This window comes from Sciurus carolinensis, chromosome 6 (assembly GCF_902686445.1).
Source record: "Sciurus carolinensis chromosome 6, mSciCar1.2, whole genome shotgun sequence".
Lineage (NCBI taxonomy): Eukaryota > Metazoa > Chordata > Mammalia > Rodentia > Sciuridae > Sciurus > Sciurus carolinensis.
In genome coordinates this window covers 139,146,545-139,172,624 of record NC_062218.1, presented here as the reverse complement: position 1 = coordinate 139,172,624, position 26,080 = coordinate 139,146,545, and the positions used below count along the sequence as shown (strand labels likewise).

The 26,080-nt window shown below is 50.2% G+C and overlaps 1 protein-coding gene across 2 annotated transcripts in view; it reads left to right on the top strand.

The window, feature by feature from the left end:
• The window catches only part of Anxa6 (annexin A6), a 50,573-nt gene that overhangs the window by 9,894 nt on the left and 14,599 nt on the right, over positions 1-26,080 (top strand). For both annotated transcript variants that reach the window (XM_047555674.1, XM_047555673.1), the window contains exons 2-20: positions 739-782; positions 7,615-7,705; positions 8,327-8,421; positions 8,943-9,056; positions 10,405-10,495; positions 11,296-11,375; positions 13,393-13,449; positions 14,223-14,316; positions 14,432-14,527; positions 15,813-15,871; positions 16,896-17,018; positions 18,064-18,122; positions 19,412-19,490; positions 21,479-21,560; positions 22,548-22,642; positions 23,541-23,654; positions 23,778-23,868; positions 24,925-25,004; positions 25,494-25,547. In XM_047555674.1, coding sequence (XP_047411630.1) covers positions 765-782; positions 7,615-7,705; positions 8,327-8,421; positions 8,943-9,056; positions 10,405-10,495; positions 11,296-11,375; positions 13,393-13,449; positions 14,223-14,316; positions 14,432-14,527; positions 15,813-15,871; positions 16,896-17,018; positions 18,064-18,122; positions 19,412-19,490; positions 21,479-21,560; positions 22,548-22,642; positions 23,541-23,654; positions 23,778-23,868; positions 24,925-25,004; positions 25,494-25,547 — 1,572 coding nt within the window. In that variant the 5' untranslated portion in view covers positions 739-764. The remainder of the gene's footprint in view (positions 1-738; positions 783-7,614; positions 7,706-8,326; positions 8,422-8,942; positions 9,057-10,404; positions 10,496-11,295; positions 11,376-13,392; positions 13,450-14,222; positions 14,317-14,431; positions 14,528-15,812; positions 15,872-16,895; positions 17,019-18,063; positions 18,123-19,411; positions 19,491-21,478; positions 21,561-22,547; positions 22,643-23,540; positions 23,655-23,777; positions 23,869-24,924; positions 25,005-25,493; positions 25,548-26,080) is intronic.

Below are 26,080 nucleotides of genomic sequence, written 5' to 3'. Positions count from 1 at the left end.
CAGCCATTTGGGATTATACCCTTGTCACTCTCCTGGCCAAGCTTTGTCTTTTCTGGTGGTCTTTATCACAACTTGATGCATGCATCCCTCACTCTTCCCCATTAAGGCCCAAGCTCCAGAAAAGCAGGGCTTTCCGGTCTCTTACTTCCTGTGTTCTAGAGCAGGGTCTAACTCAGGATAGGTGGTAAGCGAATGCTTACTGACTTGTGCTAGAATGGCAGACCTCAGAGAGATGCCGGCGGGAGCGCCTGCCTCTGTCTGGGATGTCCTGAGTTCTGACTTGGAGAAGGGCCATGCAGGGTACAGATAGCGTGGACTCTGGAATTTGGACTCTGACTCTGAAGGTGAAATGGTTGGATTCCATTCTAAACTGGTTGACCTCGGACCACACATGTGGTGCCCAGCCCCCATTTCCTCCTCTATAGAGAGGGGTAATTTGATGCCTGGAAGGACTGATGTGAGGAGGGTTGGCGTCTGGGCAGGTGCTCTGCAGGGCCTAGCGGTTGTTGGGTCAGTAGTCCTGCCCGCCCTCCCTCTCGGCTCACCCTACTGTGATTGGACACCATCTAGTCCGTCGATTATCATCTGCAAATGTATACTGATCCAGGCCAGGTCTCTGGATGTGGTTTAACCTGAGGGGCTTGAGTAAACAGCAAGGTGAGGAGATTGGGGTGGGGGTGAAGAATGGAGAGGAGCAGAGTTCAGGAGAATCTCACAAACCCTTTTTCTTTTCCACAGTGGTTTCTGCTGTAGAACCTGACACCATGGCCAAACCAGCACAGGTAAGGAACTTCTCTCTCCTGAAGATTGTGCTCTGCCTTCCCGGGGCCTGGGCTCCCCCTGGAGTCATTAGACCTCCTGCTATCCCCTGATACCTTCTGCTTAAAAGTATTAGTAAAGATTCTGAGGTCCTGTTACAAGTCACAGCTCTTCAGAAGCAAGTCACTGATGATAATAACAATATATCAAGCAGAAAAGGATGCTCATTGACCCAAATGATTGAGAAGCCCAGGACTTCAGGTCTGGCTAGATCCAGGGGCCCAAATGATAGAATTAGGATTCTTCCTCTGTAGAGGGCTTCCTCTGGCTGGCCTTATTCTTGTGTAGGTCCTTCTTTGTTTGACACATTAGCTACCAGCAGCTCCAGGTTTTCATTCCTCTGCTTTAGTAGACCAGGAGAAACCAACATAACTTATGCCCAGTGCTTCCAGAGGAAACTTAGGTTTCATTCCTGTTGACTTGGCCTGGGTAACATGGCCTCTCTTGGAACCAGGAGGTTGAGTTGGTTCCACATGAACTCATGTCCCAAGAATGGTTCCTCAAGAAGGAAATAGATACTCAACAAGCCAAAAAGCAATAAAGTCATCTCTGCTCTGGAGATGGGGATGCTCCCTGTCACATGCATTCAGGATTGTATTTCCCTGGCTTGGGAGATTCTAACCTCACTCTCTCAAGCTGTCTGACATGCTGCTGGGGAGTAGAATATGAGACATGTTGGAACTTGAACTCCTGTGTGACTAAGACTGAGTTCTTTTCATGGTCAGACCAAGGGGTCACCCTTGCCTGAGATTGGTCCCTGGTGGCCGACCTTACAGAAAGAGTCAGTAGGATAATGGCATTGGAAGGGGAGAATAAAACAGGGATGCTGGGCTTGGCCCTTTTGGAGTTAGGAGTTCTTCACTTTCTTTGGGTCTCATTTGCCCCTTACAAGGTGGCTGAACTCGGTGCTAAGAACTTCACCCCTATTTTTGTGACTTGCCACCCAATGAACTGGGGTCTAAAGGATACTCAGAGCCTGTGTAGAACTGTGTTACATGACATAGGACCAGCACCCTCAGGAGAACTCTGTGTGGCCTCCCTACCAGGCCCCAAGGGACACACTTTGCATGGTGGCCTGTGGCCACAAGGAGAGAGTATTTGTGGTTATGGGCAAAATTCCAGGACAGAGCTCTTGCCATTTCCCCATTTCCAATTTGTGGTCAGGCCAGATGGACATTTGCGTTGCAGGACACCAGAAGACCCAAGTGGGCAAGAGGAACCAGGATCCAGGGCGTGGATCTTTGGAATTCTGGGCCAATACTCTCAGGCCAGGCCCTCTACCTGACTGATCAGCAGTTTCATTGCCGTGAACCAGGGGCCAGTACGCCTCTGCAATCAAGTCCCAGTGTGCAGGGCTTAGGGGCCCCTCTGCCCATGGGATGTGCCCAAGCCTCGTGCACAGCGCTCTGGTGGGGCAGTGCAGGAGCTCTGGGGCAAGCAGGAGAGTTCCCCACCCACATTGAGAGAATGGGGACAGTGGCCTGTGGAGAACTACTCAGAGGAGACACCAGAGGGCCGAGGCGTGGTCTGGGGAGAAGTGACCAAAGCAGAAGTTCAGAGCAGAGAGAGAACAGTGTGGTCAAGGGAGGAAAAGTGAGTTGGTGTGCTCGGAGTGCCGCACTAGGGCAGGCAGAGGTTGACGAGGACAATATTAGGGAACCATGAGAGAGGCCGCTAAGCTAGAGTTTGTGTCTCTTGCTGCAGTTCTTAGTCCTGTTTCCAGGGCCCCAACCCCCACATGCAAACACACTCTTCTCAGGCCTGATCATCCCACTCCATTTTTTTCTACCCTAGTCACTGTGCTGTCCTCCATGTCTCCTTCCAGAAGAGGGGAACTTGCAACCCAAAAGCATGAAGAAATAGTTCAGTGTCACAGAAGTTCCCAGGAGGCATAACTGTGGCCTCGGTTTCATGGGAATGCAATGTTGAATATAACAAGGCTTCGAGGGCGTGGCGAGAAGGGCAGGTGCTGGTGCCGGGGGCTCCAGGGCTGTGGAGATGAGGCCTGGGTCAGGCCCCATCCAGGCTGCTCTCAGCTCAAGTCCTGTGCAGCCAGCTGGGGGATGCCTACCTGCTCCAGCAGCAGCCTGGGAGGGGCCTCAGACCACGGCACCCCAGGGCCGGGCTGCTCACCAGCTGGCACAAGCTCCTGCTGAATATTTCAGGATGGAAAGTCCCTTCCCTGCTCTCCCCTCCCTCCATTATGGGTACCTGTGGCCAGGATCCTGTCACCGTGCGCGACAGGCAGTCAGGATCAGGTGGGTGAGGAGAGGCTTGGGCAGCCGTGCAGGTGGCACTTAGAGATGCAGAATTCACCCCGAGCGTGTGAGAACGAGCAACCAGTGGTGGGAAGTCTGGGCCTGGTGCCTGGAGAAGTTGTCTCTGTGTCTCTAAATGTGACCAGCGCTAAGCTCCCCGCCTCCACCTACAGTGACTGATGTCCCAGGGTCCCAGGGTAAGTAACAGCAGGAGGTCACTTGGGAGACTTTGTTTTCTTTGTGTAAAGAACTACATAGGAGACCAAGCTTGCGCCTCACTAAGCTTGTCTCTAAGTGGGTATTTTGGTCAAGCTCTGTGAAGGTCATTGGACATCCTGTCGCAGTACGGCATTGCCTCCTCTGTCACCTTCATCCCCTTCCTTGACCACCCCCACTCACCTGCACTGTCCAAAGAGGCAGAAGGGTCACAGCAGAGGGACAACAAAGGGTAGTCTGCTTGCTGCCATCTCTTCTGTCCTTCGTCCTGGGGACAGGCTTCCATCTTCTCCTTGTCCCCTCTCTTTTTTTTTTTTTTTTTTTTTCTGTACTGGGGATCGAACCCAGGGCCTTGTGCTTGCAAGGCAAGCACTCTACCAGCTGAGCTATCTCCCCAGCCCTCCTTGTCCCCTCTCTTGACAGCTTACAATTCCATGACCTTAGTGACTTTGGGCATCTATGAGCTCTGAAGAACCAACACTCAGAATACACCTTGGTACTTGTTCACACGCCCCCCCCCCCACCACCACCAGCAACAGGTTAAACATTTTCCAGATCTCACGTATCAACCTGGAGAAAGGCATCAGTTTGAACCATGGGAAACGTGCTGCTGTTTAACTGTTTATAATCTGCATAAAAGTTGTGTGGGTCAACTGAGTTTTTTGGGGTTTTTTTTAAGTCCAACCCTGGGAACAGTGTCAAGAGTGGGCAGCTCTGTTTAATGGGTGAGTTCAACAGGACCAGGAGCTATAGCCCTGTGTTACCCAGGTCCTGACCTGAGTCCTGTGCCCAGGGCAGCCCAGCCAGGACTGGAGCCACCTGGGCAGCATTACAGCCTCTGTGACTTGCTTTCCTCCCCCTTCCGTATCACACTCCAGCCACATCCCTGCCGGCCTCCATCCTAACAACTCTGGACATCAGCCCCTAAGCATTCAAGAATCTGGGCTTACTTTCCAGAATGTTTCTTGCCCCTCACCCCCAGGTCTCTGCTCTGTGTCTCCTCTGTGCAATGCCTTTTCCATGGCTCTGCTCCCTGGGGCCAGCCATTACTCATCCTGTAGAACTCGGCTTAGAGGTCACCTCCAGGAAGCCTTCTCTGACCTGCTGAGCACATGTTCTCAGTCATTCATAGATCCATTTATAAAACACGTCTTTAGGAGTGCCCGGCTGCTCCAGGCCTTGTGTTAGGTGCTGGAAACACATCAGTGAGGTAGACAGGTGCAGTCTCTGCCTGCACAAAGCTTCCTAAAGGACAGGTTTCTTTTCTGGCTCCTGCGTTTCACTGCATTATATTTGTAGTTATCATGCACCTTCCCTTCCAGCCTAGGAGATCTCAGTGGTCCCAGCACTCAGCAGATGCTCAGGGAATGCTGCTTGCTTGGTTGCTTGGATGAGTGATTGAATGAATGAACTGTAGGGTGGCCCTGGCCCTAGCTGCCCTGGAAACATGAGTGTCTGAGTAAGAGAAGCACTGAGGGTACAAAGCCTTGGCCAGCACCGCTGCCTATTTATAGCCTTAAAAATGGGGTCAGAATGGCACAGGGAGGAAATGGACCTACCCCAAAGGAGCCAATTCCAGCAGGGACTAATGGAGAAATAATGGTGAGTGAAATAGCTCAAATGCTTAGAATTCAGGGACAGGGATGGGGGACATCACTGGCCAGAGCAGAAGTCCTGGGCTGTGTGATGATTGGCCCTCCCCATCTCCAGCCCCACCGCAGGTGGCAACTTGGGGGAAGGAAGAAAGCTCAGTCTGTTAGAAAGAGCCTTGGATTCCTTTCCCAGTCAGGCCTCTGACTTTCTGTGTGGTCTTGCGATGTTACCTGCCCTCTGTTTTTTGGGTCTTCAGAACCACATGTGGTTTTTTGTTTTTATTTTTTGCTGTACAGAGGATTGACCACAGGGCCACTCTACCACTGAACTTGGTCTTACCAAGCTGCCTAGGTTGGTCTCCAACTTGGGATCCTCTTGCCTCAGCCTCCCCAGTCACTGGGATTACAGGTGTGCACCACCACGCCTGGCCTACATGGGGCTCCTGAGGGACTTTCCCTTCCTCGTTCCAAGTAAGCCCTGGGAGGAGTGGCAAGAAGCCTGGAGCCAGTGTGGATTAGGGCAGGTGGGCTCAGGTAGGTGGGGAGAAAAGCAACCATGGATCATGGCAGCAGCAGCCTACCCAGGGGCCAGACAGACACTAGAGAACCTGGTCCCAGTGACATCTTTCAAAGTTTAATATTTCAAATGCTGGTCCCAGGAGTTCCCAGCATGGAGAGAACTTTGCTAGAAATTCAGTGCCAGGAAAACACTCCACTCACTTCCCACATCACCTGCCTTCCTCTTTAAGGATCTTTCATCCCAGAGCCTGAAGAGTATCTTCACTGATTCATGCAACTGTCAGCTACTGAGCCCTTTCCATTCTCTGCTCCCAGTCACTCTCCTTATGCACAGTCCCTATCACCCACAGAGTCAAGAATTAAGAGGGAAGCAGGACTAAAGAGTTTTTAAGGCCTTTTGCAAAGCATTCATTCTGATTTCTTAGGCTTCTTGTTTCTCCATCCATCCCAGAAGCTGATATTGGCCACTCTTCTTTTCTAGTATTGCTGGGCTGGGAGTATCCAGAGAGAAACTCAAAGGGTTTGGAGATACAATTCCCAGAGGAGGCCAGTTGTTCTGTCTCCTGTTCATTTATTCCTGTGACAAGTGCTTGAGTCTCCTCTGTCAGTCTCTCAGCAGTGCAGAGGGTGGATCTGCTCCCTGCCCTCTGGGGTTCCTGGATCAGAATGCCTGCCCAGGTGAAGAGGTCCTCAGGAGTGTCATAGGCTCTAGCCCATGAGATCTGAAGTAAGGCAGAGGGAGCCTGGCCATAGGTAAAGTCACCATCCTGTTCTCTGAGCTCCTTACAATGTGTCCTGCTCCGTGCATTTGACCTGTCTTAATCTCTCCTTTTTTGCCCAGGGGTACGATCAGGTTACAGGGGATTCATGGATGGCGGGAAGAAGGCAGTGTCCCTTTCTGGTCACCCGCCCTGTCAGAACTTTAAATAGCAACACTGCGCCCACGCGTGCATACCTCAGAGGAGCCAGCCTCTGCAGACATAAACCAAAGAGCATGGGTCCTGGCTGGGCCCTGCAGTGTGGGTCCTGGAAGATGCAGGACAGTAGGGGGCTTGCTCTGCCTGTCCACATCTCACTCCTGGAAGCCCAGTCTGTGGGCCACCCTGCCCCTACAACTGTTTCCATGGAGCCCGTCCTGGTCCCTCCCCCACGCCCTTAGCTGGAATTAGCCTCTGCGGTTTCCCACATTACCTTGCTTCTGTCTGCCTTAGGTATTTGTCACAAGATTATGGTAATTTGTCTGCTTGTCTCTCTGCTCTGGGGGAGGAAGGAGCTCAGGGCTAGGTTCTTCTCTCCCCAGACCTTCAGCTCCCAATGTTGGGTCTGGCACAGATGAAGTGCCCTGTCACTGTGCCATGTGCTCAGTGAGGGACTCTGCTGTCCTTGGTTCTCCCTGCTCTCAGCTGCTCTCCTGGACCCCAGACTTCTCAGCACAGCGTGGCTGACCCACATCTGACTTCTCCGTGAACCAGCCCATTGTGCGTTCCATGTAGATTCAATGTCTGAATCTCCTGGCTCTCTGCCCTCCTCCTTGCCTGCAAGGACCATGCCAGCTTGTCCTTAGATGCCAGTTCACAGTTCAGTTTACGGGGCCCAGAGAGGTAGCACCTTGACTTGGCATTGAACACGAGATGGGGTTCCAGGTCCTCTGGGCTCAGGACCCTCCCCCGACAGCGCCCAGGTTTGTGGAGCTGGAGAGCAGAGGGGAGCAAGGAAGGGGTCTGGTGTCTGTGGGACTTCCTGCAAGTGGCTCCTTCTTTGTGCTGGGCTGCCCCATGTCTATGATAGAGATCATCTTAAGCACTCCTACAATTGCTAAAATAATCACGTTAATGGAGATGAAAGGACTTAGTAAACTATAAAGTACCATGAAAATAGAGGGATACCTGTTATTCCCACAGGTTCCTTTCCATCCCCTCCACTCAGCCAGCTTTTTAAACCCTCCTCTGAGGGTGGAAGGTGGTGTGGGGCTGCGGGCCTTGGCCAGGCCACCCTCCCTTGGAGAACTGGCACTGTCCTCTGGGCAGATTGTAGCAGCGGTATGAGAGAATCATCCTTACCCTTACTAGCGGTTTATGTGATCAGTACTTGATTTTGCAAGGGAAGGGGACTGAGTGTGGACCAGCGTTAGGAGTCTGACCAGAGGTTGGGGCTGGAAGACCAGTCCAAGTCCAAGGTCAGCACCTCATCCTCTGCTTTTCTCTCCGCAGGGTGCCAAGTACAGGGGCTCCATTCATGACTTCCCAGGCTTTGATCCCAGCCAGGATGCTGAGGCTCTGTACACCGCCATGAAGGGCTTCGGTGGGTGCTATACCAACCAGAGTGGGTCCAGCAGGAAGGAGGATTCATTGGAAGTTGAGAAGAGTCCCAAATGTGTGCATAGCCAGGGTCCTGTGGTGTTGGTGGGGGAGGGGTACGAGATAGTGTGACGTAGTCCTTCTTCCTATTCCTCCTCTTCCTCCTTTTTTCTTTTTTTGCTTCACTGGTGTAGCTAAAATCTCCTTGGAAGGACCCCCTCCTGATGATACACCCCTTGCCTTGCCTTGTGGTGACCACTATCCTGAACATGGCACTCATTGTTCTCTTAGTTTTGTTTCGTGTTTGAAAGAACCCTGAACCAGGGAAAACACCTGGCTTTCTAAGTCGGGCTCACTGTGTGACTCTGGGTGAGTCCTTGCCCCTCTCTGGGCCTCAGTTTCCTTATTGGTGCAGGAGCTGGGTCAGGGCCCTCTGAGATATTGTGTGTGCTATGCCCCGTCTCAGTGAGGACTTGAAAGGTCCCCTTGGAGCCTGTGCCCATCACCTCCTCCTTGCGAGCTGATGACTTCAGGGGTCTGCAAGGCTATGCCCAGGGGAGGAAGCAGCTCTAGAGCTTCCTAGAGGCAGGATGGTTGGAGTGACCAGTGCCCTCCTCTCTCCCAGGCAGTGACAAGGAGACCATACTGGAGCTGATCACCTCCCGAAGCAATAAGCAGAGGCAGGAGATCTGCCAGAGCTACAAGTCCCTCTATGGCAAGGTGAGCACAGCGACTGGAGGGCTGGTGGGTGGGGTGGGGTGGGGGAAGGTGCCACTCACCTGTGTTCTGGTTCTTCCCTGAGTCTTTTTCTCCAGGTCAGCCTCTGCTGACACTTCTGCATCCAGAACCCGTCCTTCCTCTTTTTCTTCCTTCAGTCTTGAATATGGCTAGAGCGCCTGCTGTATGCTGTGCTCTGTGCCACATGTCAGGGCTACACTGGGGAATAAGGCCTAAGCGGTGTCCACTCCGTAGACTCCCAGACTGTGGGAGAGACACACAGTGGACAAGGAAGCTGACTGTGGGAGGGGGCAGTGCTGTGGCCTTGAACCTGCACAGCCTGTTGGCTGGCTGGGTCATTTCAGGCGCATTCCCTGAGGTCTCTAAGGTTGTTTCTAAGGGCTGATGATGGCGCGTATTTCCAAGAGCTGCAATTCCTTGAGATTACTAAACCCAGTGCCTGTCAGAGTAAGTACTCATTAAATATAATTCTTATTATTATCACTGTGCTTCCCCACCCCCAGGACCTCATTGCTGACTTGAAGTATGAGCTGACGGGGAAGTTCGAGCGGCTGATTGTGGGTCTCATGAGGCCGCTTGCCTATTGTGATGCCAAAGAAATTAAAGATGCCATTTCGGTAAGAAGTGAGGGCGAATGTGTGCGTGTCGGGGATGGGGGCGTGGTGATGGGAAGATCCCGGGCTCTACAGCCAGCATCTGGTGAGCCCTGCACCCACCCAGTAGCTGTGTCCTGCTACAAGAGGCAGCTTGCCAAAACCCTAGCCCAGATGTGGACAGATGTCAGAGCAAAGCAAACCCCATGAAAGGGGCCCTTGACCCAAAGCCCCACACTAGGAGCTTGTAGTCCCGAGTGAGTGTCCAACATGCAGCAGGCCAGGGACACACTAAAGGAGGTCCACAGGGCAGGTCCTGGGCCTGGAGTGACTGGAAGGGCCCCTCAGAAGATGAGAGGATCAAGTTGAGCACCAAACCTGGAGAGAGTTAATGGATAGGAGTATGGAAGTCATTCCAGGCTGAGGGAAAATGGCAGGAGAGGTTGTGGAGGTGTTTTCAGGGTATGAGGAGCTCGGTCTGGTTGAGGCAGAGGATTGCCCTCTAGGAAGAAGGGAGAGATTTAAAAGCCCTTAATTGGGGCTGTGATTGTGGCTCAGTGGTCGAGCCTAGCTGTGTGAGGCACTGAGTTTGATCCTCAGCACCACATAAAAATAAATAAAATAAAGGTATTCTACAACTAAAAAAAAATTATTTTAATTTTTTTAAAAAAGTTCTTAAATGTACCTAGCACTTCACTTTTTATAAGTTGCTACGGTCTTTGCTGCCAACACACTATCAAGCATAAACTGATACATGGGAGCAAATATTGCCATCTCAATCTCCCATTTAGTGAGCAGCTAACATCATCTGCATTTTACAGAAAACTAAGGCCCAGAAAGATAACATCTTTCTATCTATCTCTTTCTTTTTTTTTTTTTTTCTTTTTTAAGTTGTTTTAAGATTTTTATTTGATATACAAAGAGCTAGCATGGTTCCTTTCACTGGGTGGATGTCTTGGGTAATCCATTCAAGGAAGATCACTCAGTCCAATTTAAAGAGTCCTGTGTCCTGCTGACACACTGGTGGCACATGCTGAGCCCGTATTTCCCAGTCAGGCTATGGCAGTTTGAAAGATACACCAAGAATGAGAGCTATGGTCAGATTTCTACAGGGGGCTTTGGTAGAGCTGCTGGGGACCCACCTGGCTTTCAGGGGTATAGCTAGGCAAAAAGACAAAGACCCAATCAGGTTTCTTAGTGAGAAGTCATAAGAGCAAGCTGCCCAGAGAGGGAGGTCCAGAACCCTGTCTTCTGAGTCCCAGGGCAGCAGCTCCCAGCTGGTGTCCAGGAGCTGGGGTAGGAGCACCCTGAGTGCTGGGGTGGCCGGTGTCCTACCATCCCTGCTCCTCACTCCCGTGCACTGCTTCTCCAGGGCATCGGCACCGATGAGAAGTGCCTCATTGAGATCTTGGCTTCCCGGACCAATGAGCAGATCCACCAACTGGTGGCAGCATACAAAGATGGTGAGATGGGCAGGAGGGGCCATCAGGATCTTCAGATATAAAATGAAGATGATTTCAAGGGTGGGACCCTCAGACTATCCATCCACCTTCTTCTCTCTGATCTTTCCATCTACCCATCCATCTTTCCAATGAGTACCTGCTCTGTGGTGGGTAGATTAGTGAGCTAACAGAGAGACACACACACAGAGATAAACCTGATAATAAACATTGTGCTTAAATGTTATGAAGGAAACAAACAAGGATCAGACTCTGACGAGGGAGGACCCAAGATAGGTCACCAAGGAAAGCCTGTCTTGGGAGAAAACAAGGAACTAATTGTGTGAAGAATGGAGAGACAGTCCTTCTGACAGAGAGAGCATCAAATCCAAAGGCCCTGAGGCAGAAAGGAGCCTGGTAGACACATGAGGCTAGAGAGGTAGAGGGCGAGGCAGGCTCACACAAGGTCTTGAAAGCCAAGAGGGAGATGATGTTTTATTCTGAATCCAGTGACGAGTAGGGTCTTTAAGACTGTTAATCTTGCCACTGTGGATTGGAAAGAACCAAAGAAAAGCTGTAGCCACCATCCTTGAGAGATGATGTTGTCCGTGGTAGGATGGTCCGGGAGGGACAGAGAGAAGTAGATAGATTTCATGTCCTGATGTCATAGAACCAACAACTGCGAATATACTCATGGTGGCCATGTAGACTGGGTTTGGGATTTGTAACAAATAGCTAATCATTTTGGAGGCAGCAAGGGGACCTTTATCCTGGATCCCTGAGGCCTCTGGGGATGAGGCTAGACCTCGTGTTCCTTCCTGCAGCCTACGAGCGAGACCTGGAGTCGGACATCATTGGCGACACCTCTGGCCATTTCCAGAAGATGCTGGTGGTCCTGCTCCAGGTTAGTCCATGTTAGCCCCTCCCTGGAGCTCTCTCCCAGAGTGCAGGTTGAAGACCCTCCTCCAGGCTTCTCAGACAAGTGGCCTGCAAGGGGCTTTTTGGGGTAAGGTCCTTCTCTTGCACGCCGCCTTCCTCACTGCCTACCCCACAACTGCCTCTGTCTTCTGGAGCCTGAGATGGTTTCTCTGGCTCACCTGGGTGTGGAATCAGGGAGCCCAGGGGTCTGGGCCTTTTCTTCTGGCTTGCTCATGGCCCTTAGGAGACCCGCACTTCCTCGGCACACACTCCTGTCTTGTGACCAGCTTCTCTCCTGTGAACCCCTTTCTCTGCTCTACACACCCTTCCTCCCTCCTGCCACTGCTTCTCCAGCCATCGCACATGCCCAGGATACCAGGAGGGACGTGGGGCTGCAGGGCCTCCACCGGAGAAGTCCACCACAAGAGGACTCTAAGAAGGCCACACACCACTGTCCATGGCTGAATTCAGTCTGCCACGTTGGATTTTTGTTTCTTTTGTTTTCCCAGTGTTAAAAAACAAACAGAATAACCAAACCAAAAAACTTGAGTTAATTGCTGACTTTCAAAAATAGGTTTTCAATAACCAGATTTCTAGATTCTTTTGATTAATAGAAAATTCTGGCAATATCAGGCCTGCAGTGACTAGAAAATGTGTCTCCCCTGCGTGCTTCACTATATCATTTATCTACCTGGCACCATGGGGACAGGCATGGCAATGTGTCAAATCCAGCTCCAAGGACCAAACCTTTCTGAAGCCCCCTATATAAATCAAGCCACTACAGCTAGGCGCAGTGGTGCATTGTAGTCCCAGCTACTTGGGAGGCTGAAGAAAGGGGATCACAAGTTCCAGGCCAATCTGAGCAACTTAATGAGACCCTGTCTCAAAAAAAAAGAATTTTTAAAAAATAATGAGCTGTACTCAGTGGTATAGCACTTTGCCTAGCATGCATAAGGCCCTAGGTTCACCCCTTGTGCCACAGAAATAAATAAACAAAGCCACCACTTTGTCCCCTCTCTCCACTTCTCTCTTCCCCTTCCCTGTTTTACACTAATTCTTCCTAATTGACTTCTTCCCATTTCCATAACGACCCACACCCCATATTAACCAGCTGAGGATTTATCAGGAGTGGGAAAATATGACTTTTGCCCCATTTTCAAAGCTGATTTTTTCTGGGGAGGAAATTCCCACTCCTGGATCTTGGCATCAGGGATTGTTGCCTCTTCAACATCTAACAAGTGGCAGTAGCATGGCACAGATCTCAGGCATGCCAGCCACATTGCATGGGCAGTCCCAGAGAAAGCCTGGCGGGGAGACACAGTATCAGAGGGAGAGGAGATGGAGCGCAGCCCCGGCCAGGCCAATTGCAGATCTCTGCCCATGAGCAAAAGGAGCTCAGTATGGTTTTCCCCTGTTCCCTTTGATTAGCTTCCTGTTTCTAAGCCTCCTGTATCAAATGGGGCATAGGGCTTGGGCAGAGCAATAGAAGCACCAAAAGGATCTGGTATTTTTGCAGCCTGCGAGCTCAGATCTTGGGGCTCAAGTCCCAAATCCTCATTGCTAAGTTGGGTCTGGAAGCTCCTAATAATAAAATGCAAATGTGCAGCCCCTTTGTCCCCCTGGTATCATTGTAGGGAGGTGCTATGGGCAATGCCAAGTCCTGTGGCAGGGGCCATCCAGAGTTCAGAGCCTGTCTTCAGAACTCCCCTCAGTTTAAGTCTCTGTGCTTGCTTCCCTTAGGTTGGGGTCACCTGGAAGGACCTTGGTTGTTCTCAGGACTCTCCTGTTTGGTCACAGCCTGGGAGGGGGACCCTGTGATTCCCTGCAGCATAGATGCGCTTTCTTGATCCACTGGCAGCTGCTGTTTCTTCTGACCTAGTCACTGCTCCTGGATATCTCTGGACCACGAGGGTCCCCCAGCCTTCCCCGTGTCCTCCATCATCACCCAGGCCCTTCTCCTGGCTCTGGAGCATTTGAAATATATTTCTTGTCTCTCTGTCCAGGGAACCAGGGAGGAGGACGATGTAGTGAGCGAGGACTTGGTACAACAGGATGTCCAGGTAAACAGGCACTGATGAGGTCCCCAAGGCACAGCAAAGGGGCCTTGAGAGAGGGGAGAGGTCAGGGGCCCTGGGAAAGGCTGGAGGTGAAGTCATGTGTATCAAATACCATAAATTCCTCAGCATTTGGCACTTTGTTGAAGAAAAGGTCTAAGTTATCTTTCAAAGGTACATAACATGTAAAATTCATGGGATGCATTTTGGAGGTTTCATTGTTTAGTCATTCATTTATTTCATGTTTATTGAAGTAAAATACCTACTGTGTGCTGGGCACTCTTGCCAAGCCTTGGGTAATCACTAATGAACAAAATCAGACAGTACTGGGAAAGACGGGCTCATGTTGATCCCACAAACACCTTCTCTATCCATATACCATACTGCAGACATTTTAAGCACCCACCCTATGTCATTGTGAGTATAGGGACAGCTAAAGAGACTACTGTGACATTCTTGTTGGGAGGAGAGCAACGGTTAGGAGACAGATCTATGAGCAGATCATAATGCACAGTGATACAGAAGCCTTGAAGAGGGGAAAAGACCCCTGCAAGGACATCAGGAAGTACTTTGAGAAAGAATGGAACCTTTAATCTGGGGCATGAGGTTGAGTAGAAGCTTCCCCAGAAAGGAAGGAAGGCCTCTAGGTTTATGCAGAATCCAAAGGCCACTAGTTACTGACATGTTCAGGGATCAGGAATAGTTCTGAGTGACTTGGCCAGTATGTCCTGTCCCCTCAGGTTTCTTCTTTGAGTTAAGTCCCACCTCTTCCCCTTTAGGACCTGTATGAGGCAGGGGAACTGAAATGGGGAACAGATGAGGCCCAGTTCATTTACATCTTGGGAAATCGCAGCAAGCAGCATCTCCGATTGGGTAAGCTCCAGAGAAGACCTGCAGCTGCCCCCTACTGCAGTCTGCCCTTTTGAAGTCCCTGTTTCTTCTCTGTGTGAGGGGACACTCTCAGACATCCTGTCTCTGTCTCACTCAGTGTTCGATGAGTATCTGAAGACCACGGGGAAGCCAATTGAAGCCAGCATCCGAGGGGAGCTGTCTGGGGACTTTGAGAAGCTAATGCTGGCCGTGGGTAGGTCCTCATGGTATATTCCCAGGACCTTCGAGGGATTCTGGGATACCAGCCCAGGGATGAGTCATGGAAAAGAGAAATTATATGGTAGTTGAGAAGGAGAAAAATGGATGAGCCATGGATTCTAAAGGTGTAGCCAGGGCAGCATGGCTGAGGCAAGAAAGGCAAGCAAGTTGAATCTCAGGTACTGACCTCCAATACCAGAGGGAGAAAGTGCTGAGCTTTCGGTTGGGAGGCTTATGTGGAGGGTCTGTTGTACCACACACCACACTGAGTAGGCATATCGTTATCTCCATGAGGAAACTGATTGTCACAGAGGCTGACTCACATGCCAACGGGTAGTTTGATAATGAATTCAGGATGCTCTGAAGATGGGATGCCAGGAGCTGACCAATCAATGATGGAGTCTAGATTCAAACCCAAGGCTTATAGCCAGGCATGGTGGTGCACACCTGTAATCCCAGTAGCTCAGGAAGCTGAGGCAGGAGAATCGCAAGTCTGAAGCCAGCTTCAGCCAGATAGCGAGGCCCTAAGCAACTTAGCAAGACCCTATCTCAAAATAAAAAATAAAAAGGGTTGAGGATATGGCTCAGTGATTAAGTGCAATAGGCTAAATTCCCAGTACCAAAAGAAAAAGCAGGGCTTCTCCCAAATTTGCTGTTGACCTGGGTGGGCAGGTAACTTACCTTGCTGGGCCTCACTTCCTCCATCTATTAAATGGGAGAGGGCAGATATGCTGCCTGACCCCAGTCATTTGCAAGTTTGATGTTCCAAGAGTCAGTGCAACTGAGTCAACAATAAACTGTGTTTGTATTCTGTGGAGGAGGCCTCATCTTCCACCCAGAGCTGCCCCCTCCAGCCCTGTGTGACATAGACAGAGTGTTCTAGAACACTCTTACCAGCAAAATCCGAAGTATTTGTCTGCCAGTACCTTTCTGGTGTAGCAGAATCTAAAGAAGCACCTTTTCCACCTCCACCCCAGACTCTACCCACTGACCTGGCCCAGTTCCCTGTGAAACCTGAAAAGACAAGAAAGATGAAGTGGGCCTTTGAGATGAGCTACTCACATTTCAACAGGCTCATTTCCTGATTTCTTTATCCCCTGAGTTTGTGATAAAGGCAAGTAGATCTGAGGTGCTCTGGGGCTAAGGGCTATCAGGAGCCAGGGTTCTTCCTGCCTTTGAGCTAGGTGGCTCCTAAGTCAAGGAAAGCTAGAAGGGCTCAGGCCATCCCTTCTGCATTCTGAGGCAGCCAGAATAACTCTCCCTCTTCCTCCCTCTTCCAGTGAAATGTATCCGCAGCACCCCGGAGTATTTTGCTGAAAGGCTCTTCAAGGCCATGAAGGTGTGTGGTGGGTTGCTACGAATGAGGTTGAGGGAGGGGGCCTCTGCTTACCCCCACAGGATTGTTGGAACTCTGGCAAGTCTTTAACATCCACTGACCAAAGACAACCCTTCAGGGATCAGCTATGGGCCTGACTTGGTTATGGCACTCTGTCCCAGGTGAGCTCCAGAGCCTGGGACAATACCTGCTCACACATCCTGCCACTGGTATACCTGCCCTGACCTCGCAATAGTCATAGGGTATGGTGGCAGACAGCACCTAGTCCGTCCAATCGTATGGGTCAGCAGCCCACACTTTTAAAAAATAATGATCAACCAGAATGTTCATATGCAGTGTGCATAGGTAAGAACACTTAAAAACACTTTGGGAAACACTTTGACGTCATCTGCCATGACTCCTTATGACCCAGCAAGTCCCCTCTGGGTGTGTTCCTGAGAACAATATCTCACAGGTTTTCACAAGAAACTGAGGCTGTTTCCATGGCACACTAGAGTAAATGAAGGCAGTCATTGGCTGCCAGAGGCCCAAGGCCCAGGAGCTCAGGCTTTCCTGGCTCTGCTTGGCCAACCCAGACAGGACTGTCCACCATGCTCCGTCTGCCAGTGCGCCATAGTGAGGTTGGGCAGCTCAGTTCTGGAGAGATATTTGCCTGCACACATGCTCCTAAGGATGCTCACGACATTATCATCTGTATTAGGAAAAAATGGACTATGATCCCATGTCCATCCAGAGGAGCATGGAAACATAAATACATAGTGGTGTATTTGCAAATTTCCAAAATGTACACATCTAAGTGTATTACTTAGAGTTACAAAGTTATGGTAAAATTATAAGGAAAATCGAGAATGAAAGTGATGTAAGCAGGAAGAAGACAAGCTTTATAAAAAGCAAGAAGGGATACACAGGGACCTTCAGAGGGAACATCAATGTCTGCCTTTTATTCTTTACTGGTACCTAAACTGGGGGCTGTCAGCACCATAACCTTCTCTCAAGACCCTGTTTCTCAAACCTACTTGTCTTCCAGGGCCTGGGAACTCGCGACAACACCCTGATCCGAATCATGGTCACCCGGAGTGAGCTGGACATGCTTGACATTCGGGAGATCTTCCGGACCAAGTATGAGAAGTCCCTCTACAGCATGATCAAGGTCAGCAGACCTGATGGGGGTGAAGAGAGGAGCAGAGTGCTTCTGCCAAGACAGAGGGCTTAGGAACCATGAGAAAGCTGGGAGTCTCTTGGAAATTCCAGGAGCCCGTGTCTTCGGGCATTTTCAAGGGAACTCAAGTGTCAGGGATGCTTGTGAGAAGTAAGGCTGAAAAGGAAGGCAGAGGGGGATCTTGGAGGGCACATGATTAGGTTTAAGGATAAGGACTCTGCCCCAGAGGCAAAGAGAATTCACAGTCTGCTAGAAGATGGGAGCCATTGAAGAACAAATCAGAGTTAATTGAGGAACCCCTTGGCCATGGGCCAGACCGTTGGAGATGCTTGTGAGGTGTCCAGCTCATGAGCCTTCGTCAAGAGACAGATATAAAATTGGGGGGGGGGGTCCTTGTTTTGTTTTGTTTTGAGCAAAGTTTTATGATAACAGGGAACCAGATCCCACTTGTGTTCCTAAGTACGTTTCCAAATTTTGTGCAAAGTTAAACCAGGATCTTTACCCCAGAAATTCTCACAACCTTTAATATTTTGAAGTTCATTAAGAAACCCCAGGCAGGATATAGAGTATGTCATGTTTATCAATATATGCATCTATCAGACATAGAGTTGACTTTTAGCATTTCCCAGTATTTTTGTTCATGGAACCCTAGTTCCATGAAATATTTCCCTTAGAAGGGCTGGATAGGGACTCACGGTGGTATGCTAAGGCTCTCTCACACTGGCCTCTGACAGCTAGAAATCTCCATTGTTGGAAGTATTTACACCACAGAAATTGGCAAATACCTTCTTCCTTCCTACTTTTCTTTCTTTCTTTCTTTCTTCTTTTCTTTTCTTTTCTTTTTCCCAGAGAGGCTTATTTTTAAATATTGACCAGCACACCCTGTTAGGTGGTCCAGGCCACCTCAACATTCTTTCGTTCCAATGTGAATGCGCGTGTAGCCCTCCACTCTTTTGGGCTATGCAGAACTTTCCCTTCTGTCTGAGAAGAACCCAGGGCTGGGTGAGAGGTCACCTTTATTTCTCTTTCTTCCCAGAACGACACCTCTGGCGAGTACAAGAAGGCTCTGCTGAAGCTGTGCGGGGGAGATGATGAGTAAGTGGCTTCTTGGGTCAGGCCGGAGGGAGTGGCCTGGGACTCTCCTGGCTTTCATCCCGGTGGATGAATTGGACGAGCTGGGGCTCCCTCTGAGCCAGGAGCACCATGCAGGTGAAAGGTGGCCTCTGTTGATGGCTGTTGTGCTTGTGGGTCTGGGTGAGGATCTGTGTGTCTGAACGTGAATGTGGTCTCTCGTCCGTGGAGATGTCTCTGTTCTTGTGAACTTGGAAAGTCAATCTGGAGTTTGGACCAGGAATCAGAATATGGGGATCCATCCAGGTGCAGTGGTGCTCACCTGCAATCCCAGGTGAAAGGAGGGAGAGTGTTTTGGGTGGAAGAACTCAAATGTAGAAAGGCCTGGAGACAAGAAGGAACCACCTGGTTTGTTTATATAACTGAGTTCACACTTCTGTGGCACATTGAAGAGAAAAATGAAGCAGAGAGATGGGAAGGACCCGGGGCTTCATCCTCTAATGTTAAGTTGGGCCTTGGCTTTACAAATTTGAAGAAAGAGAATTGTGGGTGCTCTGATTTTTCTTCTCTGAGGTCTTTAAGAATCAATTAAACATCTAGGCATGGTGGCACATGCCTGTAATCCCAGCAATTTGTGAGGCTGAAGCAGGAGGATGGCAAATTCAAGGCCAGCCTGAGCAACACGTGAGACTTTGTCTCAGAATAGAAAATCAAAAGGGCTGGTGTGTAGCTCAATGATAGAGCACCCCTGGGTTCAATCCCCAGCATGCACTATACCCTCCCCAAAAAATATTCATTAAGGAAGGAAGGGATACAAGAGCCTCCTGCTAACTTTGGTAAGTGCCATGGGGGCTGCTGATTTAAGGCATTGACTGACCCCTGATACATCAGTACTTAGCAGGAGCTGTAAAGACACTATATCCCACTCCTTGGCCTTTGAGAGGGCCAAGGGATTTGAGGGTTTGAGACAGAAGTCACTTATGTTATTAAGAAGAAAGGGAGAAATCCTCCCCACTTGAGCCTGCGGCCAAGAAAGCTTCTAGAGAAGCCAGTGTTTCAGGGAGCTGGAGGGCAGCTCAAGAGAGGATGAAGATGCTCAGGAATGGAGGAAGGGCTCTGGCTGAAGAGAAAGTAAAGCCACAGGTGTGTGTGTTGAGGTGTGTGTGTGTGTGTGTGTGTGTGTGTGTGTGCGTGCACGCGCGTGTGTGTATGTGTGTTGGTGTGAGTTGGTGTGTGTTGTGTGTGTGGAGCATTACCCATAATGACATTCCCTCCTTCCCCTCCTCAACCCTCCTCAACCCCCTCCATTCCAGTGCTGCTGGCCAGTTCTTCCCGGAGGCAGCGCAGGTGGCCTATCAGATGTGGGAACTTAGTGCAGTGTCCCGAGTAGAGGTCAGACCCTCCCCACCTCCTGCTTGACCTCTTGACCACCAGCTTCGACTCTTCTGCTTGCACCTTCCTGCTGCTCTGGTTGGCACCCAGCTGCCCCCTGGTGGCCAACCTGAGACAGATTCTCACAACTGCAGCTTTTTCTCCCTTGGAGTGATGGATTGGTGGGGGGACATTCTGGAGGGGGCACCTGTGTCCTGCATTAACTTCTAACACACTGGGAAGTATTCTGGCCCACTCACTGCTAACAGGGCTTGCTCAGGCGGAGACCTGGCTGGTTCCATGGGGTTCCTGTCCCATCCTGGGTCCAGTAGCTGGGCTTCCCAGACATACACACCGAGAACAGATGGATCCCCTGGGTGCACTGAAGAAGTCGAGGCTGTGCTCTGAGCATCCTCAGACCTGGGGTTCACAAAGGACAGGGATGAAAGGTTTCACAGAAGAACTTGGGACAAACCATTCCAGAGACCAGCAATGCTTGGCCCACACAAAAATTTGAAACCTTGGATTCTATCTGTTACTGGTTGTGCTACTTTTGGCAAGTACCCACCTCTCTCTGGGTCTTTGCATCTTTAAAATGAGAGTTAGACATGGCTGTCTTGGTGGCCTAAGGGCTCTTGAGCTCTGCTGTTCTTGTTATAAGGCAAGAATATTGATGTAGATGATCTTAAGTTATATAAGAAAGACCTTTGTTTGGCAGGATGGAGGGCCCTCCATGGCATTAAGAGACACTCAACCCCACAAAGTGGGAAAGTGACTCCTCTTCAGTTCCATCCACCTTTCTGATTATGTCAAAGAAATAGTCTCAGCTTGGTGCCAGCTGAGTCTCAGTGCTAATTGACTGTCCTTTTTCACAGAGTAAAGGGCCAAGTACGGTGGCACATGCCTGTAATCCCAGTGACCCAGGAGACCAAGACAGGAGGATCCCAAGTTACAGGCCAGTCTCGGCAACTTAGCAAGACCTTGTCTCAAAATATGAAAAGTAAAAAGGGCTGGGAATGTAACTCAGGAGTAAAGTATCCTTGGGTTTAATCCCCAGTACCAAAAAAAAAAAACCAAAAAAGAGTGGAGGGAGCTGGTTCTAAGTTCAGAGCTTTTGGCAAGCGATGATATCTTGTGAAATTTGGTCAGAGTTAATGTGTTTTTTGTTTTTATTACATTTTCATGGGTTATTGGCTTTTTATAACACGTGATACTGACTTCCTAATTCATGATAGTAATATAAGTTGTTTTCATCCATTAATTCATTTAACAAATATCTTTTGATGCCTATTATTAGTCAGGCACTATCGTGGGCACAACAGGATATATCCAAGGACAAAGACAAAGTAGACAACAATCCTTGCCCTTACGTGTATTCAAATGCACTTCAGAATTAATGGGTTGGGCCTGAGTAGCTCAGTGGTAGAACATGTGCATAGCATGTGGGAGACCCTGGGTTCCACCCCCAGCACCAAAACCAAGAACAAAACGAATGTGTTTAAGTAAAACCGAAAAGAAGTTGAATTAGGAAAAATATTAAGACTATCACAGGGTCTATGCAGATGTAGAAAATAGTGTGAAGTTCACTTGGGAGCAACTGAAATTTGGGAAACTCTGTTATAATATTTCAGAACATTTTGGCTGCCTTTTTAGGGGCAGTGACCCTAACGGGCATCAGGGCCCTAGAGACAGGGTGGCATTCTGAAGGACTGGGGGCCCCCAATGGAGTAAGCAGCCACAGGAAGCTGGGTCAGGGTGAGTCCTATAGCAGAAGCCAGCTCCTTTTCCCTCAACCAGCTCTTGCCCTGCTCCAGGCCTGAGACCGCCTCTCTCCTCCTCTGTCTCTCAGCTCTGGTGCAGGGTCTGTCTGCTGTGCCTTCCCCCTGCCTCCTTCCCCAGCGCTGCTTGGTTTGGACTCGTGGGGAAAGCTTCCCCTGTTCGCATGCTCCTCTCTTGGCCTGGCCCCGGGGCCCCTAGACACCTACTCATGCTCTTTCTGCTTCTCACAGCTAAAGGGAACCGTGCGCCCAGCAGATGACTTCAACCCTGACGCAGATGCCAAAGCCCTGCGGAAAGCCATGAAGGGACTTGGTAAGGAGCACATGAGGGGCAGGATTGGCCTCTCTGAGGGGCAACAATGTGGCAGGTTTGGCAATGCGCTGGGCAGGACAGAGGGAGGGGACCTCCAGCTAGTGTCCATATAATGAGGAGGCCGAGTCTTCACCCTACCGGGGAGCCTCCCAGCTCCTTCAGTGTAGGAAGGAAGGGCATGAGGGACACGAGGGTTTGTAAGGAACTTGACGGGAGTCTTCCCTGGACCAGGGTGCCCCCCAGGCCCTTGGGAGCAATATACTTGTGTGAAAGTATTAGGCCATAAAACCTGGATTTGTGCTCTGGATTTGTTGCTGACTCACCATGTGACTTAGTCAAGTCCTTCAACTGTTCTGGGTAAAATGAGGGCCATTGACCCTGTAGCTGAGGATCCCAGTCCTGGAACGAGAGCACCCCCTGCTGGTCAGCTCTTCCAGGCTGGCATTTGCCAGCTGTGCAAAGAGCCCACGGCACCCAGCTGGGCCTGTGCTCAGAAAGCCCAGCTGGGGACAGAGTAGCGGCTTTGGCTTCTATCATCTTTCTCTCAACAACAACTCTCAGGGAGCTTTGGGGTAAGTCCCCCTTTCCTGGGCCTCATTTCTATTTGTCTCATGGGACTAACATCCACCAAGCATACCTAGGTCTGTAAGACGATGGATGTAAAAATGCTTTGGAACATAGAGTCCTGCACCAGATCTGAGGTTGATGGCACTGTCTGAGCCAAGATTAGAACACCGAGTCCCTGACTCCAACCCAGTGCTTTCCCCCTCCTAGGTGTCCCTTTTTCTCAACCAGTGACATGACAGAAGGAAGCTGGGAGGAATCCAGGGGAAGTCAGTGGCCTGAGCCAGAGCAAGGTGCCTGCAGGGGCTCAGGAGCACATGACTCCCTAGCCAGATTGCTCCCCAGATGGGGACCATCACTGGGGGGACATGGGGTAGCTGGGTCACAAGCCTTCCTCTGAGGCATGTGGCTTTGATGACTCAGGAACCGACGAAGATACCATCATTGATATCATCACACATCGCAGCAATGCCCAACGCCAGCAGATCCGGCAGACCTTCAAGTCTCACTTTGGCCGGGTAAGAGCCTGCTCCTGAACCCCAGGCCCCCCATCCACCTCCCCCGAAGCTCACCTCCCGTCACGCTCAGCTCTGCATGGTTGGGCACAAATGTCTTCATGGCAATGGGACCTCATGTGGTCAGGTGATTTTGGAACGTCTCCAGTACTGGGTTCGGGCTGCCACAGACACGCCTCTTGGTTCCCCAGTTCCTTGCTATCAGTGACACTTGTGCAAGATGGCACAGCAGAGGCAGAAGCTCAGCGTGGGGCCAGGACCAGGGATATGAACTGTTTTCAGATGGTGCTTTAGGGGACTTGAAGTTCCTCTGTGCAGAGAGAGAACTGGCATCAGGGCCCCAAGACTGAGTGTCAGTGATTATTGCACCTTGGTGGCACCTGGCCTAGACTGATGAGTTTCCCCCAGGATGGAAGTGGTGTCCTGCAGCATTGCCTCCAAGGAGAGCAGGTCTGCCTCTTGGTTCTTTTTCTCCCACTCTCTTTGCTTTCATCTAAATAATAAATGCAAGCCAGGTACATTGGTTCATGCCTGTAATCCTAGCAATTCAGGAGGCTGAGCCAGGAGAATCACAAGTTTGAGGCCAGCCTGAGCAACTTGGCAAGACCCTTTTTCAAAATAAAAACTAAAAGGGGCTGGGCATGTAGCTCAGTGGTAGAGCACCCTTGGGTTCAATCCCCAGTACCAAATAGATAGGTAGATAGATAGGTAGATAGATAGATAGATAGATAGATAGATAGATAGATAGATAGAGTGATTGATTCATTATCAGCAAAGACAGACAGGCCCCCATGACTTTCTCACAGGGAGATCGTGTCCTCATTTCCTATCTTCTCCCTGTCCTGGGTAATGTGTGAGTAAGTGTTGATGTTGTCATGACCTTGGCCCTGCCCCTTTGCAGGACTTGATGGCTGACCTGAAATCTGAGATCTCTGGAGACCTGGCGAGGCTGATTCTGGGGCTCATGATGCCACCAGCCCATTATGATGCCAAGCAGTTGAAGAAGGCCATGGAGGTATAGTGTGGACACCAAAGGGCTGGGGTCTAGTCTGTGCTGGGTCTGGTGGGGACACAGGTGGTCCTCCTAAGCCCAGAGGTCAGGACTGTGGCCAAGATGGTCTTTGCCTGGATGTTCCAGGGAGCTGGCACAGATGAAAAGGCTCTGATCGAAATCCTGGCCACTCGGAACAATGCTGAAATCCGGGCCATCAATGAGGCCTACAAGGAGGGTAAGTTTGGGGAACAGGGCCTAGTGCTGCTGGGAGGCAGGCAAGAGAAAGGCCAGGGCCCCTGCTCTCAACCTCAGCCTCCAACTCCACCACAGCTCCAGCCTATCTCCTTTTTCTCAGTCCATGAGGCTTCAATAAGCCCTGTGGGTGTGCCCAGCCCCGTCTGAAGAAAGACAGAGGTGTCCCAGTAGGACAAAGTCCTGGCAGTAGAAGAGAGTTTGGAAGGAGGTGAGAAGAGAGAGCATCCGAGCCCACTAATGAGAGGAGGAGAGACTTCATGGTTGTGTGGCCTGAGCAGCTGTCCAGGGCCCATGCTCAGAGGGGGTCTTCCACTCAAATGCACGCTATCCTGTTCCTATCTTTAAATTCTTTATATATATATATATATATATATATAATATATATATAATATATTATATATATATATTTATATTATATATATATAATATAAATATATATATATTATATATATATATATATATTTTTTTTTTTTTTTTTTTTAGTTGTAGATGAACACAAATAATACCTTTATTTTATTTTTATGTGGTGCTGAGGATCAAACCCAGGGCCTCAGGCATGCTAGGCGAGCATTCTACCACTGAGCCACAATCCCAGGCCCCTATCTTCAAATTCTTAATGTTTATACAAGTGGCCCTGTATTTTCATTATGAAGAGCTGTAGACAGTTCTTCTCTTATAAACAGTTTAAAGATGGTAGAATTTTTGAGTAGTGTGTGATTTTTGAGTAGTGAGTGATGTGGTCAGAGTTGTGCTTTTGGGTCTAGAGAGCAAGAAAACAGGGAGGGTCTTTAGGAGGTTTTAAAGGACAGAGGTGAGATACTTTGTGACCTCAACCAGAGTGTGGCAGAAGGGTGCAGAGGAGGGCGGGATTGATGGGAATACCAGTTGTCTGACGAAATCAGCAGAAGGATGGCTGGAGGCCCCCAAGAGTTGACTACACACCCTTTCATCCCTGCCTCTCCCTGCCAACACTGTCCAGGCCCAAGTTTGAATTTCTTGGCCAGCAGCTGCCCACACCCCCTTTTTCTGTTCTCAGACTATCACAAGTCCCTGGAGGATGCTCTGAGCTCAGACACATCTGGCCACTTTAAGAGGATCCTCATCTCTCTGGCCACGGTGAGTGGATTCATGGAGCCTGGGAAGAGGGGAAGCATTGCTGAGGGCAAGAGAGGATGTCTCCCCCTTGCCTTCGCAATGCCCCACCACCTACCATGGTTGTTCACTTTTCGAAGCTGGCTTGGTGCCACCTTCTCCAGGCATCCCTCCTTAATGGCCATCAACCTGGCTTTTGGAACCCGCAGCTCACGGGACAAGGTCACATGGGTGACACTCTCTTGTGATGTTCCCCGGGAGCTTCCTGCACCATCCCTTGAACTCCTCATAACCTAAGTGCTGGGCCCTCACTTACGGGCATTGAAAGCTCACTGTGTGAGGCATGGGTCTAAGTGCCACCATGGACCACCCTAGAAGGCGGGATTACTGTCCCTGTGCTACAGATAAGGACAGTGGTTTGGGAAGGTGGAATGTAGGCGGGAACTGGGGGTGCTAAAGGACAGGGATGGGTGCATTTGGGGGGACTGACTTTTCTCACTGGTCCTTTTGCAGGGAAACCGTGAGGAAGGAGGAGAAGACCGAGATCAGGCCCGGGAAGATGCCCAGGTGAGACCCCAGGCCACCATTAGCTGGGCTTCCCTGAGAATCTGCTCAAAGTGATGTCTGGCCCTGGCAGTCTGGGAGTGGGGCAGGCTCCTGGCAGGGTCCAGCTGGTTTGATTGAGTTTAGACTCTGGGCCCCTCTACATCCACCCTTTAGGAGTAAGACTTTGAGGAGTTTCAGGATGAGATTTGAGAGTGGATGCTGGTCTTCATGGTATTTCCTATGTGAGTAGTAGGCTCCTCAGAATGGAAAGGGACTTACAGACCACCCTGATCAATCCTTTCAAGTTACAGGGGGAAAACAGAGGCCAGATAGGCGAATGACTTCTGAAGAAAGTCTCCCAGCAAACTAGTGGAATTGACCCAGAGGGAGCAGTTTATGATCTTGCTGGGAAAGAGACCTGAATGCTAAGTGTCTCCATTTATTATCTATAAAATGGGACCAAGATTAGAGAGTGTCCTGGGAGAAACCCAGGGCTGGCATCTCTATATCTCTATTGTGCTCCGTACACTCTGTTGTGTCTGAGCATGTATCCA